We start from the raw sequence: 21362 nt of genomic DNA on the forward strand, positions 1-21362 counted from the left end.
GCAGATGCAATAGAGGCGGTGAAGAAATTCTTCTTCGCCGTCGCTATCGCCACTTGGTAGGCTCGACGTTGAGCTCTAACCTGTGTCCGGTCAGATTCGGAATGAGTTATCCGCCACCGGCGCTCTAGCCGTCTCAACGATTGTTTCATCGCCCTCAGATCCGTGGAAAACCACGGGGCTGTCCGGGCTCCATGCAATCGGAGAGGGCGCTTCGGAGCCAAACAGTCAATAGCCCTGGTTAACTCCACATTCCAGCGGGCCACCAGGGAATCAGCTGAAAGGCCATCAACAGGGGATAAAGCATCCCCTACCACTCTCTGGAAACCATTTGGATCCATTAAGTGGCGGGGGCGGACCATCCGAATTGGTCCCACCTCCCTGCAGAGGGGATGGGTCGCAGAGAAGTCCAGTTGCACCAGGAAGTGATCTGACCATGGCACTTCTTTCGTTTCGCTTTTACTTAGTGTCAGATCACCAACATCCATAGAGGTAAACACCAGGTCCAAGGCATGTCCACGGCTATGGGTTGGGCCAGACTTATTCAGGGACAGCCCCATGGAGGCCATGCTTTCCACGAAGTCCCGAGCGGCCCCTTGTAAGGTTGTGTCGGCATGGATGTTAAAATCCCCTAGGACGACCAAGCTAGGTGTCTCCAGGAGAACATCCGCCACGACCTGAAGCAGCTCGGGCAGGGAATCCTTGGTGCAGCGGGGAGGTCGGTACACCAAAAGGAATCCTGTACTGCCCCTATTGCCCAACTTCCAGAACATGCACTCAGAAAACTGGGTCTTCCCAATAGGACGCCTGGTGCACACTAATGACTTCCTAAAAATCACTGCAACCCCCCCTCCCCGCCCACATGACCTGGGTTGCTGTGCGTAAGAGAAACCTGGTGGACAAGCAGCGGCAAGGACAGGCCCATCTGCTTCATCCAACCAAGTCTCTGTCACACATGCCAGGTCAAATCCTCCATCCATGATCAAGTCATGGATGGCAGTGGTCTTATGAATCATTGACCTGGCATTGCACAGCAGCACCTTCAGGTCATGTGGGTATCCCTTGCTGATTCTAGTATCCATCCGGTCACAGGACCAATGGTCAGGGATGATTGGAGTTGTAGTTCCAAAACAGCTGGAGGGCCAAGTTTGCCTATGCCTGGCCCAGAGTATAAGATGCCCCCTAATTTTTGACATTATTTTTTAGGAAAAAAACTAGTATGGTAATAAACACCAACCACACATTGTAACTACGTCTAAAACAAGGGATGCTGTTTGTTATTTCTCCTGCATTAATTGTCGGATATTAAGCCTGATCAGAGGAAATGACCATGCTCCAGGCACTCGGCTTAATCTCCTTGTTGACCTCCCTGTCTGCGTCTCCCGGCAGGATACAGGCTAGGTCACTATCGGCGATCCTCCTCAAGCATGAGAAGAACACACCACTCTTCCCTGCCCTCCCTGCCTCCCCCAGGGAGGGGAAAGAGTTAGACAGAAATGTATTTACATCGCTTTATTTCTGTCTTTGCAGCAGTACAGAGAAACGCGTCTGCACTCTCCAAACTCCAACAGCAGAGAGTTAAACTCCATCCCTGTACTTCCAGTACAGGTCAAATGACACTCTGAGCTAACATCTGGTGCTCAGTACAGTGAATAGACTGTCCCTTCGTTCCCACGGTACAGTCCCAAACATTCACATCCTGTTTTGCTTTCCAGCCACCTGCAGCTCGCTTTCGCATTGCTGCTTTTCCGTAACATTAATAACGCTCTGTGCAGTACTACTACAATCATCATTAATGGAAATACCATGTGAATAAATGACAAAAAGGTCATTGCTTTTCACCTGTTCTGCACTCCTTTTTCGAATATTCTTTCACAACTAGGTTTAAGAAATGCATGGCCATTTAAAACATTTTGGGGTTATTTGCACAAGGACAATCGTTCCGCCTGCAGTTATATTAATAAAATGCAATCACATTTTCCACAATCTTCAAATAAAGAAGGAATGTCCAAAGTCAGTTTTGGGGGCATAATCTGGGCCGCCGGGTCAATTTAATCCGCCCCCCCCAAGGTAAAATCCCCCCCAAAAAAGCTCAACAACTTTGGGGTGAAATCCTAAAAGAACTCAACAACTTTGGGGTAAAATCTCAAAAAAGCTCAACAACTTTGATCGGCCCTCACGCATGTTCACTTCTGGCCCTCTTTGGACATCCCTGAAATAAAATGACGCCCTCCTTCCCTCCCCACCTCATGGTTCCCTTAAATATTTTTTATCTCATCGCATGCGTACGCCTTCCTCCTGACTTTCTATCTCGTCTTCTTAAAATATAACCAATCAATAAAAAGATATATATGATAAGTCGTCTTCTTCGAGTCCGGACAGTTTGCGTACAATGGGCTTTCCTATCTTGTATAAATCTGCTCCAGCCTTTTGGAAACATTTGATCTTGCTGGTTTCAGAATTTCCCTGCCCGCTTTGCCAGTTCATCTTCGACTGCCATTCTCGTGCCATTGGCATATCCTGTGGCTTCCGTTTATGAGCTAGTAAAATCCTTGCTGCTGTAGTCGCACACCTGAAAAGGCTATGGTCCATTTTCGGAATCTCACCACCTATTCTTCCTGACAAAGATGCTTCTGGTTTTTTGGTAAATGTCTTTTTACACATTTTCTTGAACTTGTTCTATATCAGGGGTGGCCAACTCCCAAGAGACTGCGATCGACTCACATAATTAAAAACTGCCAGTGATCTACCGCCTTTTTAGGGAGGAAGAAAGCCCTATTTTGGGGGAATACAGGGCAAAGTTGTTGAGCTTTTGTTAGGGAGGAAGGGGAATGGCCACTCGCCAACAGATTGCAGAGGAAACAGACAGCCTCACTCAGTAAACTCCATCTTCCATTCTGCAGAGGGCAGTCTGAGGGGTCGGGGCTGGATTCTAATTTACCATTGGAAAGGGACCCAGCGATCGACCGCGATCGACCAAACCCTCCCAGGGGTCTAACAGTAGATCAAACCAAATCAAATATTTATTTACGGCTATTAGCCCATAAAATATGTACAAACATAAAAGCACAGAGGCATAAGGACCGATATATTCGACACCAAAGGGTGAACATCACGGTACTAGGGTGGGTCAATGAGTACAGCCAAATAACAGCTTGGGGCCCAGAGAGCTCCAAGGGACGGATCACAGAAAAAGAAAAACTGAAGACGAGGTCCGACATGCACTCTCATCGTAACTGTCCGATTAGTTTTGGTGTTGTTGTTGTTTTTTGGTTGTTTTTGTGTGAGAGATAACCGCGTTCAGGAATCTCGCCACCTGCAGAGCTACCGAAGGATCTGTATCCTGCAAAAGTAGTGCGGCGTGTGACTCAACAGGCCGGCCCACCAAGCGCAGTAAAGCAGGACCTAGGAATTTAGTCCTGGCTATGCTATGTAGGGGGCAGTTGAACATTATATGTGGAAGAAATTCAACAGTTTTCCCGTCACACACGCATAACGGAGACACCAAACCCTTAGAAAATCTGTGGCTCAGCAGGTTCGATGGAAGGACATTGAACCTTGCACGAATAAATGCAAGTCGGTGTGATACAGATGAAAGAGATGACATGTAAGATGGAAGGCCAAGTGGTGGGGTTATTCCGTGATACCTGGGGGAGCAAACACCCCCACCCCAGGCGAGGTTGTGTTGATTTTCAATGTCTGCTAATCTTTGCTCTATAAGGCTTTTGGCTGAGCATAAGTTCATCTTTAGGGAGTCCGCTGGGGAAATTCCGATGCTCAGGAGTTTGGCATGGATTTTTCCTACCCACGGATTGACAAAGTCGTCTCGCCAGAGGCACTGAAAAAGGTAATGGTCGGGAAGCCTATGCCAGCTGGACAGCCAGTAGCCAAAGACTCGCTTCCAGATGACGGTCTCCAATGATGCAATCCTTAACTCCAGACGTATGGCTGCGTTGCTCACACACATGGGGAGTTTCAGGAGGCGACGGAGAAACTGATTCTGCAATGTCCCAAGCGATGTTAAATTGGACCCTGGGGCCCAGAGCGGGGCAGCATAACAGAGGGTGGAAACCACTTTTGCGTGGTATACCTTCAAAGCAGAAGGGATGTGGGAGGCTCCGTCGGCCGCAAAAAATTGGAGCAGAGAATAGAGTATTGTTTTCCCTTTGTTTAGTAGATACTGAATCTGTGGCTTCCAGCTTAGGTTGTAGTGAAAAAAGACTCCTAGGTATTTAAATTTGAAAACCTGTTCTAGTTGAACTCCATCTAACTTCCAGCTGTAAGTTTTCCGAGACCTGGTAAAGACCAGGACTTTAGATTTCCCATGATTAATAGTCAGATGGTTAAGTTTGCAGTAAGCCGCAAAAATCTTTAGAGCTCTGCATAGACCGACTCTAGAGTAGGAAAGGAGCGCTGCATCGTCGGCATATAGAAGCAGAGGGCAGCGAAAATCAGCTAGGCGGGGGGCATGGATGTTGGCTTGAGACTCATTCAGAAAGAGCCTCATATCGCTAATAAACAAGTTAAAGAGGAGTGGGGCCAAAATGCAGCCTTGGCGCACACCTCTATTTATTGGGACCTCGTTGGATAGGTTTCCCGCCGGTGTGAGTCTCACTCTAGCTGACGACCCGTGGTGTAATTGAGTTATAAGCCATAACAGCCTTCTATCTATGCCCCATCTCTCTAATTTCTTCCATAGACAGTTTCTTGGGATACTGTCGAAGGCGGCCTTTAGGTCTATGAAAGCGACACATAGGCGCCCCCGACTTGGGGCAGAATATTTTCTGGCAAGATGATACATAATTACCATATGGTCAGTGGTCGAATAATTGTTCCTAAAGCCCGCTTGCTCATGGCCAATCAAATTTGAGTCGTTTGCCCAATGGGACAGCTTAGACAGCAAAAATTTTGCATAGATTTTCCCGATGATAGACAAAAGGCTGATGTTCCGATAGTTCTCCGGGTCAGCAGGGGGACCTTTTTTATGGACTGGCACGATCACGGCCTTCTTCCATGACCTAGGGATAAGCCCCGTAGAATTAATCGCATCAAAGACTTTGGCCAGGATTTCAGCCCACCACCTCGGTTGCGCAACAATAGCCTCAGCAGGGACTAGATCCGGCCCGGGGGCTTAGCCCGTTTTCAGATCTAATATCAAGTTCATTATCAGGTCTGGGTCGGTAGAGGGCCACAAAGGTAGATGGTCGGCTCGGAATTCCGTGGATGAGTTGGATTCCTCTGCCAAGGAGAAATATTTACTCAAGAATTGTTCCCATGTGGGCGCAGGGATAATCGTCAGTGGGTACTTCCTTCCTCTTTTGTTTATCAAGGCCCAAAATTCCTGTGGTCTGCGGGATCTAGAGGCCGCAATCAAGGCTCGCCAACGCTTTAGATACCACTCACGTTTGGCCAGCTTTAAAGTCTGTATGCTCTTTTGGCTTGTAAATAGGAGGATGGTAAAGCCTGGGCATTTGAGTTTTTATATTCATTATAGATGGAGCGAAGAAGGGATCTTGCTAGCTTGCAAGAGGTGTTAAACCAAGGGGTCCCAGCAGTGCAATGCGCCACTTTCGCCTTCTGAGGAGGTGATGTAAAAAAAGTGGTGAGGTTTGTTATAAGAAGGTTAAAAAGTTTCAAAACCGATCTGGAATCTTGTAAATCAGTAGTTATTTGAGGTAGATAGGCAGTGATTTCCCTATGGAAAGAAACCTGGTATTTTTGGGCCACAGCCTCGGACCATTTGATCCCTCTTATTTTGATCGCTGATGAAGTTTCCAGAAGGACTGAGTGTTTATAGTCCTTCTGGCACCGGAACAATGACAAAGTGGTCACTATTGGGAGGTGATCACTGAAATGTTGGTTTTCGACTTGGAAGGAAAGTACACTGACGGCCAAATTTGCGGAGATCAAGAAGTAATCGATAACACTGTTAGATGCTGGTCCCAGGTGAGTGAACTCCCCTGGTATATCGGGGGGGGAAGGTGCCGTTCAAGAATACTAAATTCAGGCGAATGGCCATTTGATAAAGGGTCACTCCAGCTTTGTTTACTCTGTTGTCCTTTGAAGTTCTAATTCTAGTATGTTCCAAGTCAAAGTTGTCCAAACATGGGGGAGTCCACCATTTGGACTTGGTTAGTAGGTCCCAATTTGTGGCAATTCGAGCATTAAAGTCACCCCCAATTAAGGAGTACGAGTTTGGGCATTTGGTATGACATGACAATAGGTGATTTTCAAATGATTCCCATCTCCATTCAAGATCGGGTGTTGAGCCTTCAGGGGGGAGGTAAACATTAGTAATTAGTAATGAGGACTTCCCTTCTACGATCAGTCCAAATAGAGCAAAAGGTGGGGAAGCCCGTACCAGAGTGAATTTGGCGCGAAGTTGGAGTGAGATCCCAATCAGAAGACCCCCTTTGGGGCGACCACCTTTCAAGGAAGGGGAGGCCGGAAGTGTTAGAAGATCGAAGCCGTCTATGGTAATCTCTTCCTCATCCCATGTTTCTTGGAATAGTATGATGTTAAATGAATTTATGTACTTCCTGAATTCGGGGTCTGATTTTTTGGATCTCCAACCAGCAATGTTCCAGCTAAGTATTGATAATGTCGGGTCCTTATGCTGTCCCGGTAATTGTCACTTTGGGTTGTTTAATGGGTTCTTGGGGGTAGAGCGAGGACCCATAAGGAAATCAGTAATTTTAGTTTGTGCGGGTAAAGTCTTCTTCTGTGTTGATTGGATCGATGATTTGGTAACATTAACAGGCAGGAAGGGCTTTGCCGAGGAGGAAGAATTAGACAAAGTTGGTGAGGTCGGGTGCTGTTCATTAAGGTGAGTAGTAGCAAGTCTTTGATGGGCTATACTAGTAGATCCGTCAGAGTTGTCAGTCTTAACCAGGGTAGCGCTAAGAGGTGTTCCAGCCATCACTTGTAGTTGCTGCGCAGATGGAGAAGAATTGTCACGCAGATGTATAGAAGAACGTGAACGTGGGGATGGTACATACATAGTCATTTCCTGGTGATCTTCAGACAGGGTAGATTCTAGCTCAGGCATTGAGGCAAAGGAATCCTCAGCTTCCCTATTTTGATTAGACTTAAGGTCTAAGACGGGAGTATTAAGTTTATCGACATCCTCCACGGAGGAATGGTGCTGTTGGTCAACAGGTGACTGCTGATTCAGGTCAGTAGGGGGTAACAAGGTAGCAGGTTGAGAGATTATCAAGGCATTTGATGGAGACACCTTGTGGGACGTGGAGCGCCTGCTCTCCCCACTCATCGGAATAGAGGGGTCCCCTTGCGATAGGAGTCTTTGTTTGAGTAGATCCAATCTATCAAGAATAACCTGCTGTTCTTCTGAAGGGATTTTTTGATAAGAGAAGATAAGATTTCTCTCTTCAGGGATATTCCAATCTCCGCTTGCAATTGAATCATTCCTCAACGTAGCTAGATGGGCACTTGAGAACGCAGATGGACCAGGGGGTACCCGGCTAGGTGTTTTTCCCTTTGATATAGGAACAGAAGGAGGAAACGAGCGTCCATTGCCGGTTGAGATGTTGGCAAAAAGAGGTTTAACACTCGTGTCCTTAAAGACTCTTGTTGTTACAATCTCCCAGGGTGCCAGCCGATCTTTCTGTCTTGCAAGAAGATGTGGGATCCTTGCAGACTGGAAGGAGAGCATAAATTTCCTTGGCCAGGGCATGGCATTTAGGGGTACTACAGATATAAGATCTATCTGGAAGAAAGGAATATTTAGCAAATCACGTAGGTACCCTCTAGCCATCCTCAGGTTATTCCACCTAAGTCTGGGGGCGTCACGGGAAAAAATGGATAGACATATTTTATTAGGTTGAAAAATCAAGGATTGCTTATTCCTTTGGGGCAGTGGCAGCCAGCGTCTTGAGCTCTTAGGATGAGTTTTCTGAACAGGTTGTCTCTTTAAGGCACTTACAAGCTGCACAGGAGATTGATGCAAATTAGATAGCTCATTTGAGGAAGGTAAATGGGCCAGAAGGGCCCGTGAAAGTTTATTCAATGACAAAGAAATCCCCTCCAATTCCTTGAAAATGAAGCTTAAAGTCCTGATTACCAGTTGTATTTGATCAGGTACTAATTCATGGGCAGTTTGCCCTAATGTGTCCCGTTTCAATGGCGGAGATGTGATTGAGGTGTCTGGGAGGAGGGCTTCCCTATGGCTTCCATCCCCCACTGAATCAGCTAGCTTTTCCAACTCTCCTTGATCATACAGAGGCCAAAAGCGGTTGTATGTTTCGACCGCAGAAACAATTACTTGCTCTGTTTTGCAATTATTAGTAGATGGTGGGGGAGATTCAAGCTTCGACTGCTTTACTCTTGGAGGTGAGCAATCTTTCTCAGCAGATCTTGGTCGCTTGCCATGACCCATTTGTCGCTGTCTCACTAACTACGGAGGTTCAAAGTAGAGATAAACAGAGATAGAAGAAAACTTATCTTTTGTGGGCACAACGTCTCTACTCCTCCTCCTCCACTACTCAACATAATCCAGCCTTCAAGGCGGCGTTACTAATCAGCTGCGGGCAGAAGGTTTGAGTATCCTTGTTGATGCTTGTTGGCCCCAACAGGCCAGCCGTGGGAGTAAAACAATTAAAAACTTCTAACAGAGGTAAAATAATTTAAAAGTCTAATAAAAACAGCTATAAAGACGGCTGTAGAAGGCTATAAAAGGCTATAAAAGGTTTGTAGTCCGGAGGGTTCACGAAGGAGAACTTGTTACAGCCGCCATCTTAGCCTCTCCTCCTAACAGTAGATCACAATCGACCTGCTGGACATCCCTGTTATAGATCATATCCCAATAGGCTTTTAGTTTACTTTTTACTTTTACTATACGGCCTAGAACCCTCGTACCTACAGGACTGCCTCTCCTGGTATGCCCCACGGAGGACTTTACGGTTTACAAATAACAACACCCTGAAGATCCCGTGTGGTGGAGTCTCCTTCTTTGGAGGTCTTTAAGCAGAGGCTTGACAACCATATGTCAGGAGTGCTCTGATGGTGTTTCCTGCTTGGCAGGGGGTTGGACTCGATGGCCCTTGTGGTCTCTTCCAACTCTATGAATCTATGATCTTTTCGCAGGGCCTGCAAGACAGAGCTGTTCTGCCAGGCCTTTGACCAGGGTTCACCCTGACTCATTTTCTCTTTGTATAAGAACAAGCATGAAGGAGGTTTCCCAGCCTGCTCACAGGTCCTTATAATATCAGTGGAAACAGTTGGTCCTGGCGAGTACTAACCGCATTCAATTTTAACCTGAGGATTGTCGTTTGTCCAGTCTAATCTTAATTCCAATTTATTTGAATTAATTTTAGGATGCATTTTAATCGTTTGTGTTATGTATGCCGGCGTGGTTGCTCGAGAGCAAACAGGCAAGACTCCCCGTTGGTCTTTTCAAGGCTTTATTATCTGTCCAAAACGTTCACAATGCAGATCGACTCAATTCCATGTCTGCTCACTCGCTAGCAGAATCTGGGAGTGGGCGGTCCTTAAACCTTCCCCAGCAGAGTACAGTGGTACCTCAGGTTACATACGCTTCAGGTTACAGACTCCGCTAACCCCGAAATAGCGCTTCAGGTTAAGAACTTTGCTTCAGGATAAGAACAGAAATCGTGCTCCGGTGGCACAGCAGCAGCGGGAGGCCCCATTAGCTAAAAGGGGTGCTTCAGGTTAAGAACAGTTTCAGGTTAAGAATGGACCTCCGGAACGAATTAAGTACTTAACCCGAGGTACCACTGTAGTCTTTTGACCCCCACCCTACGCCTCCCCACTCTGCGTGTAAACCAACTGCGCAAAAAGGGCGTGGGCAGAGGGGGACCTGCCTCCTCCCCCTTTGTTCATGTTCGGTGCTGTGTCTCTCCCTTGCATACTCTGAGCCCTGCATCCCTTCCCCACTGGAGGCGTGGCTTTCCTCCTCCACGAAGGAAGTGCTGCTTCTCACGATCTTTGGAGGCTCCCTGTAACCTAACTGCCCTTCCACCTCTCGCCTCTGAGCTGATGGCAGTTCCCTGACAGTTTGATTGCTTGTTTTTATGCATATTGTATTCTTTATATGATTCTAGATTCAGGTAGGCAGCCGTGTTGGTCTGACACAGTCGAAATATATTTTTTAAAAAAATAATTGTCCAGTAGCACCTTAGAGACCAACTCAGTTTGTTCTTGGTATAAGCTTTCGTGTGCATGCACGCTTCTTCAGATACACAGAAACAGAAGTCCCCAGACCCTTATATATAGTGGGAGGGTGGGGTGGGGTTTTTCTCAGGATGGTAGTAGGACTCAATGGGTATGGTCAACCTCTTGGCAAGTGTGAACGACTGCAATTAGTCCTACAGGAAAATGCAAGGGACAGTATGCAGATGATTAGCATATGTAATGAGATAGGAATTCAATATCTCTATTAAGACCAGGTCTCTCCATAGTTGCAGTTGAGTGATAACTCAACTTACTACTAAACTGCAAACTATGGAGTTTGCAAACTATGGAGTTTACAACTTGCTGAATTACAACTTATTATTAAACTGAAAACTATGGAGAGACCTGGTCTGAATAGAGATATTGAATTCTTGTCTCATTGCATATGCTAAAGCTATTTTTAGTCATCGGCGTACCATCCCTTGCTTTTTCCTGCAGGACTAATTGTGGTGGTCACGTGGGATTGCTATCTGTCCTGTTGTTCAGAATGCACAGGGACAGAGAGCCCACGAATCATTGCCCTTCGCAGTTTTTAAAAAATTGAAGCGAAGTGTGACAGAAAATGACTTGCATAGCATGTTTACTACTGACCTTCTTGATGAGCTAAGAGGAGCCAGTACATTAATTCCAAACCTTGAGGCCTCCGAAGTTTTAATGAAGCAATTGGCTTATGAAAATGCTGAATGCAAGACTGCTATTAAAGCGATTTATCAGAAGCCAGAAACAGATAGTGCTCAAATGATTAAGCCTTGCCAGAATATTGGCACTGAGACTCACAAATCTGCCCTCCTAGCAGCAGCTTTGTCTCCTTCAGTTCATTCTGCTAAAGACAGGCAATGCCACCACAGGTGGCCTTCCAGCCTGGGTTTAAATGGGAGAACAAAGACAGTTGTGCCAGCTGATTGTCAGTCTTCTACCAAAGTCACAACAGCAGAGCCAATTGCTTTTAACACACTGTCTCCTGTGGCAGATCTGAGCCATGCCACTAAAGGCAGTGCTGGTTTCGACCTAGTGACAGCAGAACTTGCTAATTTTCAGTTCCCTATGGTGGTTTATAAAATTAAGACATAGCATACAGGTCCGATTCCACCTCAGACAGTGAGACTCATTCTTCATTGCCTATTACAGACTGTTTTTTCTCCTTTCCTCCCTGAACTGAAAATTCCTAATGAGTTTACTTTACAGCAGTTGCAGAGTTTTGGGGTCACTTCATACACGTGATTCTCCTTAATACAATGTCTTCACTTACAGGACTCCTTTTTCCCCCAGCCACTGCTGACAGAATAGCGATTTTAGAGTGGCTACCTTTGCCTAATACACCGCCTCGAAATATTGCTGCTTGTTATTTGCATTTTTTCTAAACAGGAGCACGAGTCCCTAATGAGTTCTTCACTTCCCTGTCAGATTACATTTACTGATTATATTGGGACAGTTCATTTTAACCCTCCTAAAGGTCCATGCCTGGTTTTGATTCAACAGGTGTCAAGGAAATTGGTTCCTGTACAAAACGCACTTACACTTTCTAAGGATGGAGCTCCCTCTAGAGGTGTTTTAACATATAAGGACTCTGAAAATAACTGGCTTTTTTTTTTACAGCTAATCAGATGAGTGCACAGAGATCACTGTGGATACTCAATATGTGTTTAATCTTTTTATCACATTTGGCTAATTCCTATCTTTCTCCTATGCTAGATTTTAATCTACTCTCTCTGTTTTTGACACTGAAAAATCTCTTGACAAATAGAACTGTGCCTTTCTATGCTGCTCACTTTCGCTCTCACACCGGATTCACGAATGCCATTTCAGAAGGTAATCAACATGCTGATTCTGCTCTGAAATATTTATGTCCGTTATTTTCTAATGCAATTGACAGCCATGCATTTTTTCACCAGGGAGCCAAGCAGCTGCATAAACAATTTTCCATTCCTCTGACACAAGCTAAGGATATTATTGGTGGGTGTCCTTCATTAACTGTTTCCTTTCCTAATAAATTTTCTCCTATGGAACGCCATTGTAGGAAAGAGGTACCTCTGGAACACCCTCTAGTGACGTACCAGCAGCTCCCCAACCTGCAGTGAGAGGGACCTGTTCCTTTGATTACCTGGGGGCAGGGATGCCCTACTGTTCTTACTTCCTCAGGTCCTTTGTGGATTCCATGTCGCTGTATCCATCCCTATCGGCCAAGACATGCGCTGGCACCAAGACCTGCAGAAACCCATTCCGAACTTTGCAAGGACCATGACCCTGACTCCGCCTCTACAGGTTCAGCAGCCCTGTGTGAAAGTCCGTCGTGCCTGTCCTCATCCTCAAAAGGCTGAGGGATGCCCAAAGGTGACATGGGGAATGCTGAAGACCCTGACCTTTGATGCCAGGACACAACTTCAGCATCATGATGTTCCAGCAGAACCAGAGACTTTTTAGGTAGCCTTGATTACTCAGCTAAATATGAACTCTATGCTGATTTTAACATGTATATTATTTTTTTTCTTGATACCTAGTACTCAATGTATCTATCTTCCCCCTGACACTTCTTCTAGTCATACCTATAATTTGAGGATGTGTTTAGCTGAAATTACTAATTGTCAGGGAAAACTTAGAGTTAGAAGTTTCCAGTTTCCCAGAGGGAGAAAGTTTTCCACAAGGGGGGGGGGGGAGGAGAGCAGTGAATCTAATAGAAGAGAGCAACAGGAACAACAGGGAGGGACAGGATATTCACAGGGACGGCAATGGTTAAGTTCTAGCTCAGGAGGGGAGATACAAGCCAGCTCTAGCCAGGAGGTTAGAAAAAAGAGCGGGAAAGCAAAAGGAGCACCTCCTTCGCCATTTTGAGAGTGGCTGGTCACGGAGAAGCAGAGCTCAGAAGGTATCTGAAATAAGTGACTTTGATGAATAACATTTAAAGATAAGAACCGTTAATAAGATTGTTTGTTAATACGCAATAAAAAGTTATAAAATAACAAGAAGCGTTTGTGTGGTGATCTGAAGAGGACAACGACCAGTCCTAACACTAATGTCTCTCATTTTTGTCTGAGTGAAACATATGATATGCACACTGCCTTAGGAGATTATATGATCCCAGTTTGTACACAACATTTTAATATGACACGACACAAGACATGTGAAAGTGGTTTTCTTGAATGGATTCCTGAAGGTGTCATTGGTTATACCAATCTCCATGATTGGGGAACAGTGACACAAAAGTTACCTCTGGATGCAATATCATTATACACACCTAGAGTTGCAGCACTGCCAGACACCTCTTGGCTCAGATTGTGAATTGCAGTGAGAAAGCAACTCACTGTTTGGAAACAGGAAGGCCAACTTGGAATTGTTCATGTTGGGATACTGCCAGGAAGACAAAGTTCATCATGCCTCCACGTCGTCTCCGTTGCGATCCATCGATCTCCCGTAGATACAGTATCAGTCAATTACCGACACGAAGCCTCAGAAATAGCTTGCCACATTCCAGAGCTCTAGTGCACGCTCTATCAGCAGAGTTTGCACAACGAAAGATGCACTCAGGAGAACATATTTACAACTTTATTCAGTGTTGGTCAGAACAAAGGAAAAAACATGACTGCCTGCTTCGATGTCTCAGGCACAGAGAGAGAAACGAAAGCAATAGACAAAATATAAACTTCCTGTGAACAGGAAATACGCAGACTCTGTGACTCACAAAGCCTGCTCCCTTTTAAGGTGGAACGGAAATATCCTAACAGTTCACGTGTTCAACAGATTACTTTTAACTATGCTCATGTGCACTTACCAGATGGCTGGTTCTTCACGTGTAATCAAAGAAGTTATAATTACATTCCCGCCAATTTATGTGATGCTCAGTGCTGCCTCAGCAGACTGACGTTGGTCATGCCTAGTCGCTCAATTTAAAAAAAGAATAGGCAGAGGATGTCAAGCTCTACTTCAGGAATGTCTGCTGGAGAGCTTTACGTGATACATGAACACATGCAGGACAATGGAGAGGATACAATACCTCTACTACCTTAACCTCTACTATCTTAAGCTCTTCTTACAAAAAACTAAACAATTTTTTTAAAAAAATAAAATAAATGAAAAACGGTGAGATGTGGTGGTCACATGGGATTGCTATGAGGAATTATGAAAAATGTAGCAAGCCATTGTGTCAGCAATGAATGCATTCCTTTGACTGGGCTTGAGCCATTTTGACATGATTCCTGATCGAATCCCACAAGCCTCTGCACTTCTGCCATTTTCTTCTCTCTCTGCCTGACAGTCACGTATAGAGCATTTTCCACAGACCAGTTGTTCACCAGGCATCCTGGGCCATAAAGATAGGAGATAGCTTTGATGTAGCTTTTGTTAGTTTAGGTAGATCTTAAGGGCCAGGAGATGATAAAAATGCCTATCTTTCCTTGCCATTTAAAAAAGGACAAGGAGGTGATAAAAATGCCTATCTTTCCTTGCCGTCCTTCCTCTCCTGTTTACTGCCTGTTTATGACCTCTGGGGTTTGCTAAATGCATTCCTCCTTGATTCCTGTTTTATTTACCCTAAAACATGTATGCATGCTCAATTTAGTTCTTTGTAGTTAAAAAGAATTCCTCTGATCTGACTTTGTCCCACATGGGGATGTTTTTGAAATGCTCAGAAGAAATCTGATTGGTTCTTACAAATGCTGTGTTAAGAGTTAACATTGGTATAAAATCAAACAATAATGAAATTGCCTCCTGAAAACAAGTCAGGATCAAATTAAAACCTAGTTAGATGGCTTACCGCAGGATTAGGGTTGGGAACAGTAAACGCTCATCAGGCCCAACTGTTTACGCTGTTCTTATATGGGCCTGGGAGAATGCTGGGAGACCTCTTTTTTCATACTAGTTCTTATACAGACTTTGGTTTCCATGTATCTGAAGAAGGGCAACTGCACACGACAGCTTAGACCCAGAACAAACTGAGTTGGTCTCTAAGGTGCTACTGGACCATTTTTTTTTCTTTTGTTATTTCTATGATGTTAGCCCAGGCTGCCTCAACCTCGGCCCTCTGCTGTTTTAGTTCCCAGCATCCCTGACCACTGGTCCTGGTAGCTAGGGATCATGGGAGTTGTAGGCCAAAAACATCTGGAGGGCTGAGGTTGAGGAAGCCTATGTTAGCCGCTCTGAGCACAGCTTTGGCAGGGGAAGGCGAGATACAAATGAAATGTATTATGGTTTCATTATTATTACATTGAAAGGACCCAGCCTCATAAGTAACTCTGTCTGCATCAAAAACTGGCAAAACTATATTTCTAAGTTTGTCTGGAATGGGAAAAAGCCTAGAATAAAATACAAAATACTTATAGATACTAAAGATAGAGGAGGCTTCTCCCTTCCAGACCTAAAATTGTATTATGAAGCTGTTTGCATCACGTGGATTTGGGACTGGATAAAATTAGAGAGCGATGAAATATTAGATTTGGAAGGACATGATAATAGATTTGGTTGGCATTCATATTTATGGTATGGGAAAGATAAAAAACACAAAGGTTTTAATAATCATATAATAAGAAAAATGCTTATAAAAGTATGGAATAAATATAAATATTTTTTAGAACCCAAAACTCCATGGTGGCTCTCGCCAGTGGAAGTATTAGCATTAAAGCCTCTTTGTAAGAGAGAGAAATGGCTGACGTACAGAGAATTATTAATAGAGGCTTTAAAAGGGTTAAAGATGAAAGAATATGAGGAACTAAAGACTACATTGCAAAGTTGGTTACATCATAGACAATTGAACGAACAGTTTAAGGAAGACAATAAAAAAGGTTTCAGCTACACAGTGTCAAACTTTCAAGAAGAGCTAATTGAGAGTGATATGAAATTACTAAAAAAAATGTATACCGTATTTTGCGCCCCATAAGACGCTCCGGCCCATAAGACGCACCTAGTTTTTTGGGGGGGAAATAAAGAAAAAAAAATTTATTTCCCCCCCCCCCCCAGGTGCGGGGCTGGAAGAACCAGGTCGGGGAACAGTGGGAAGGCACGCTCTGCCTCCCCGCTGTCCCCCGAGCTTGTGGGGCTGGCGATGGGGAGAAGTGCACCAGTCCCGGGAGGGCAGGCAGCTCTGCCCCGCCATCCCGAGCGGGGCAGGACTTAGCGCCCCACTCGGGATGGCGGCGTAGACCCGCCTGCAGTCCCGGGACGGCAGGCAGCTCTGTGCCGCCATCCCGAGCGGGGCGGGACTTAGCGCACCGCTCGGGATGGCGGCGTAGACCCGCCTGCAGTCCCGGGACGGCAGGCAGCTCTGTGCCGCCATCCCGAGCGGGGCGGGACTTAGCGCACCGCTCGGGATGGCGGCGTAGACCCGCCTGCAGTCCCGCGACGGCAGGCAGCTCTGTGCCGCCATCCCGAGCGGGGCGGGACTTAGCGCACCGCTCGGGATGGCGGCGTAGACCCGCCTGCAGTCCCGGGACGGCAGGCAGCTCTGTGCCGCCATCCCGAGCGGGGCGGGACTTAGCGCACCGCTCGGGATGGCGGCGTAGACCCGCCTGCAGTCCCGCGACGGCAGGCAGCTCTGTGCCGCCATCCCGAGCGGGGCGGGACTTAGCGCACCGCTCGGGATGGCGGCGCAGAGCTGCGCTGGTCCCAGGACCGCAGGCAGCTCTGCACGGCCACCGGGAGCGGGGCGGAGCTTCTCCCCCGGCTCCCGGTGGCCGGGCAGAGCTGCGCTGGTCCCGGGACCGCAGGCAGCTCTGCACGGCCACCGGGAGCGGGGCGGAGCTTCTCCCCCAGCTCCCGGGGGCCGGGCAGAGCTGCGCTGGTCCCGGGACCGCAGGCAGCTCTGCACGGCCACCGGGAGCGGGGCGGAGCTTCTCCCCCGGCTCCCGGGGGCCGGGCAGAGCTGCGCTGGTCCCGGGACTGCAGGCAGCTCTGCACGGCCACCGGGAGCGGGGCGGAGCTTCGCCCCCGGCTCCCGGTGGCCGGGCAGAGCTGCGCTGGTCCCGGGATTGCAGGCAGCTCTGCACAACCCTCGGAGCCGGTCTCCCGAGGGTTGCGCAGAGCTTCCTGAAGCCTGGAGAGCGAGAGGGGTCGGTGCGCACCGACCCCCCTCGCTCTCCAGGCTTCAGCGAAAGCCTGCATTCGCCCCATAAGACGCAGGCACATTTCCCCTTCATTTTTGGAGGGGGAAAAGTGCGTCTTATGGGGCGAAAAATACGGTAATCTCCCGTTATATGGGGAAATGCTGGATGAAATGGTAAGGTCAGCACAAATAAAGTGGACTCAGGATTTAGGTCATAATATACAACTGGAAGATTGGGAAAAGATGTGAAAGGTGAATTTAAAATTTACAGATTGTATCTTATTGAAAGAGAATTATATGAAAATGATGTATAGATGGTATATTACGCCAGAGAAAGTGGCAAAAATGTATAAAAAGGGATCTAAAACCTGTTGGAAATGTAAAGAAAAATATGGTACATTTTATCATATGTGGTGGGAATGCAAAAGGGTTAGAAATTATGGGGAAATGATATATAATGAATTGGGGGGGTGCTTAAAAAGACTTTTGTAAAGAAACCAGAAGCATTCCTCCTAGGAATTTTAGATCAAGATTTTTTTAAAAAAGGAAATTATTTACCGTATTTTTCGCTCTATAACACGCAGATTTTTTCTCCTGAAAAGGAAGGGGAAATGTCTGTGCGTGTTATGGAGCGAATGTGTGGTCCCTGGAGCCGAAAAATCAGACAAAAATCAAATCGGGCTTCACAATTGCTGAACGGAACAAAGAGCAGGGAAAGCCCCTCCCCTCCAGGCAAGAAGAGGAAGTGGTTGCTTTCCTGCATTCTGCCTCAGGGTCTTACTGCCCTCCCGCTCTGTTTCGTTGCTGTGTTTGCTGAAACGGAACAAAGAGCAGGGAAAGCCCCTCCCCTCCAGGCAAGAAGAGAGGAAAGCAGAGCGTCCCTCTAATTCCTCTCCATGCTCCGGAGGGAACAATGTTTGTGAAGGGAGAGAGATTACAGGTTCAGTTTAAAATTCTGATTTGACTTCCTGCTTTTTGTTTTTGGGGACACACAGCATTCAAATATGCTTTCTTCCATTTAAAAGGATGAAATCCTTAAACAGTGTTTTGCCTGTAAATTCATGCGATCTGGAAGATTACAGTGTCTGTACCTCTTAAGGGATGGCAAAGCTTAGGTTTCGCTGCTAAATAGTTCTTAATGCAGTTAAAATGCTTTCTTCTGTCAAGGCAATTAAAAAAAATAAATATCAGGCAGCCGGAAAACATGCAGATGGGAGGGAGGGAGAGAGAGAGAGAGCGCTGGCTGGCTTGTGTGGGTGGGTGGGTGGGAACTTTTGCCTTCCTTTCCTCACGTTATAGCCCTCTCCTGCATTCTTAGCCTTCTGTGTTTTTCCTTCCCTCCCCACTTAAAATGTGGTTACAAAGCATGGATCCACATGGATCCTCAGGATCTTTGCATTGGGTCACCCCAAATTCACCATCAGAGCACACAGCATGTCCATGGCTACAGCCTGCCCCCCCCCAAATCACGCACCCACTGTTGCCTGGGGCTGCAATGGTGCAAAAACGTGGTTACAAAGCATGGATCCACATGGATCCTCAGGATCTTTGCATTGGGTCAGCCAAAATTCACCATCAGAGCACATAGCATGTCCATGGCTACAGCCTGCCCCCCCAAAATCACGCATCCACTGTTGCCTGGGGCTGCAATGGTGCAAAAAAGTGGTACAAAGCATGGATCCACAGGGATTCTCAGGATTTTTGCATTGGGTCACCCCAAATTCACCATCAGATCACATGTCTGTGGCCACAGCATGAAGCACAAAAATGATACGTCCACTGTTTCATTCAGAATATTTTTTCCCTTGTTTTCCTCCTCTAAAAACGATGTGCGTGTTATGGTCAGGTGCGTGTTATAGAGCGAAAAATACGGTATGTATGCAACAACAGCTGCAAGAATTATATTAGCACAAGCTTGGAAGACAGAAGAAATACCAACGAAAGAATAATGGCAAGAGAAACTTCTGGAATATGCAGAACTGGCAAAATTAACAGATAAATTACATGAAAAGGATAACGACTTTAAAAGAGAATGGGAACCATTTACGGAATATATGAAGAAGCAACACAATTGGACTCACTGGCAGGGTTTGAATAAACAAAAACAATTGTATATAACAAAAAGTAAGATTATACGTATGGGGGAAATTTTGGGAAACAACACACAGGGTCAGTAATATGGAAATAAAACAAAATGGGAATATGAGGGCAGTCCAGGGGAGGAGGGGGGGAATATGGAAAATTGTTAGAGAAATATTGTTAGAGGATGTATACATGGAAAAACTGATAATATTTTAAAAAGAAAAAGAAAGAAAGGCCCCAGCCTCCTACCTGTCCAGCCTGCGACACTGGAAGTGAATGGATGAGAGCAGCAACAGGACGCCGGTGTTGTCGGGCTCCTGTCTCCACAGTTGCATGCAGTGCCTCTCAGCAGCTTCGAAGTCTCCCGCCTGGTACTCCCGGTGAGCCAACTCTGCCAGCCCTTGGAAGGAAAGCAGACGTTTTGTTGGTTCTGAAGGATCACCAAGACATTCGGATGGGGGGGGGGTAAACAAAAAGTTAGAAGAGGGGAGCCAAAAGCCGACAGACAGCGGTGTGCAAATAAAAAGGCGCAATGTCTGGCGTGATGCAAAACCCCAAGGGGGTCTGTAGGGCGAATGCAAACAGATCAGCTAAACGTCAAACTACAATTCCCAACATCCCTGACCACTGGTCCTGTTAGCTAGGGATCATGGGTGTTGTAGGCCAAAACATCTGGAGGGCCGCAGGTTGGGGATGCCTGCCTTAGACCAAGGTTGCAGTCGCCAAAACGGAATATCTAGTTGTCATTTGGGGGCAAAAAGGCTCCAAAGTCTTATTTTTCAAATAATGGAACAAGTGTGATTGATTCTGAGCTCAACATCTGGCTAGTTCATTTTGTACAAAGATTACCATAATAAAAGACAAAAGTGGAAAAGACCTAACAGAAGCAGAAGACATCAAGAAGAGGTGGCAAGAATACACAGAGGAACTATACCAGAAAGAAATGGATGTCTCGTATACCCCAGGTAGTGTGGTTGCTGACCTTGAGCCAGACATCCTGGAGAGTGAAGTCAAATGGGCCTTAGAAAGCACTGCTAATAACAAGGCCAGTGGAAGTGATGATATTCCAGCTGAACTATTTAAAATTTTAAAAGATGATGCTGTTAAGGTGCTACACTCAATATGCCAGCAAATTTGGAAAACTCAGCAGTGGCCAGAGGATTGGAGAAGATCAGTCTACATCCCAATCCCAAAGAAGGGAAGTGCCAAAGAATGCTCCAACTACCACACAATTGCACTCATTTCACATGCTAGCAAAGTTATGCTTAAAATTCTGCAAGGCAGGCTTAAGCAGTATGTGGACCGAGAACTCCCAGAAGTGCAAGCTGGATTTAGAAGAGGCAGAGGAACCAGAGACCAAATTGCAAACATGCGCTAGATTATGGAGAAAGCTAGAGAACTCCAGAAAGACATCTACTTCTGCTTCATTGACTATGCAAAAGCCTTTGACTGCATCAACCACAGCAAACTATGGCAAGTTCTTAAAGAAATGGGAGTGCCTGATCACCTCATCTGTCTCCTGAGAAATCTCTATGTGTGACAAGAAGCTACAGTTAGAACTGGATATGGAACAACTGATTGGTTCCAAATTGGGAAAGGAGTACGGCAAGGCTGTATATTGTCTCCCTGCTTATTTAACTTATATGCAGAATTCATCATGCGAAAGGCTGGGCTGGATGATTCCCAAACCGGAATTAAGATTGCCGGAAGAAATATCAACAACCTCAGATATGCAGATGACACAACCTTGATGGCAGAAAGTGAAGAGGAATTAAAGAACCTTTTAATGAGGGTGAAAGAGGAGAGCGCAAAATATGGTCTGAAGCTCAACATCAAAAAAACGAAGATCATGGCCACTGGGCCCATCACCTCCTGGCAAATGGAAGGGGAAGAAATGGAGGCAGTGAGAGATTTTACTTTCTTGGGCTCCCTGATCACTGCAGATGGCGACAGCAGTCACGAAATTAAAAGGCGCCTGCTCCTTGGGAGAAAGGCGATGGCAAACCTAGACAGCATCTTAAAAAGCAGAGACATCACCTTGCCAACA

The 21362-nt window shown here is 46.1% G+C and overlaps 1 protein-coding gene across 2 annotated transcripts in view; it reads right to left on the reverse strand.

The window, feature by feature from the left end:
- The window catches only part of LOC308577824 (UDP-N-acetylglucosamine--peptide N-acetylglucosaminyltransferase 110 kDa subunit-like), a 150886-nt gene that overhangs the window by 126035 nt on the left and 3489 nt on the right, over positions 1-21362 (reverse strand). The window contains exon 2 of one of the 2 annotated variants that reach the window (XM_081178207.1): positions 19565-19715. In XM_081178207.1, the coding sequence (XP_081034333.1) occupies positions 19565-19715 (151 nt within the window). Of the gene's footprint in view, positions 1-19564; positions 19746-21362 lie in introns of both variants that reach the window. The other variant, XM_081178206.1, reaches the window with a different exon arrangement.

This window comes from Podarcis bocagei (genome assembly GCF_964188305.1).
Source record: "Podarcis bocagei genome assembly, chromosome: W".
NCBI classification, from domain to species: Eukaryota; Metazoa; Chordata; class Lepidosauria; order Squamata; family Lacertidae; genus Podarcis; species Podarcis bocagei.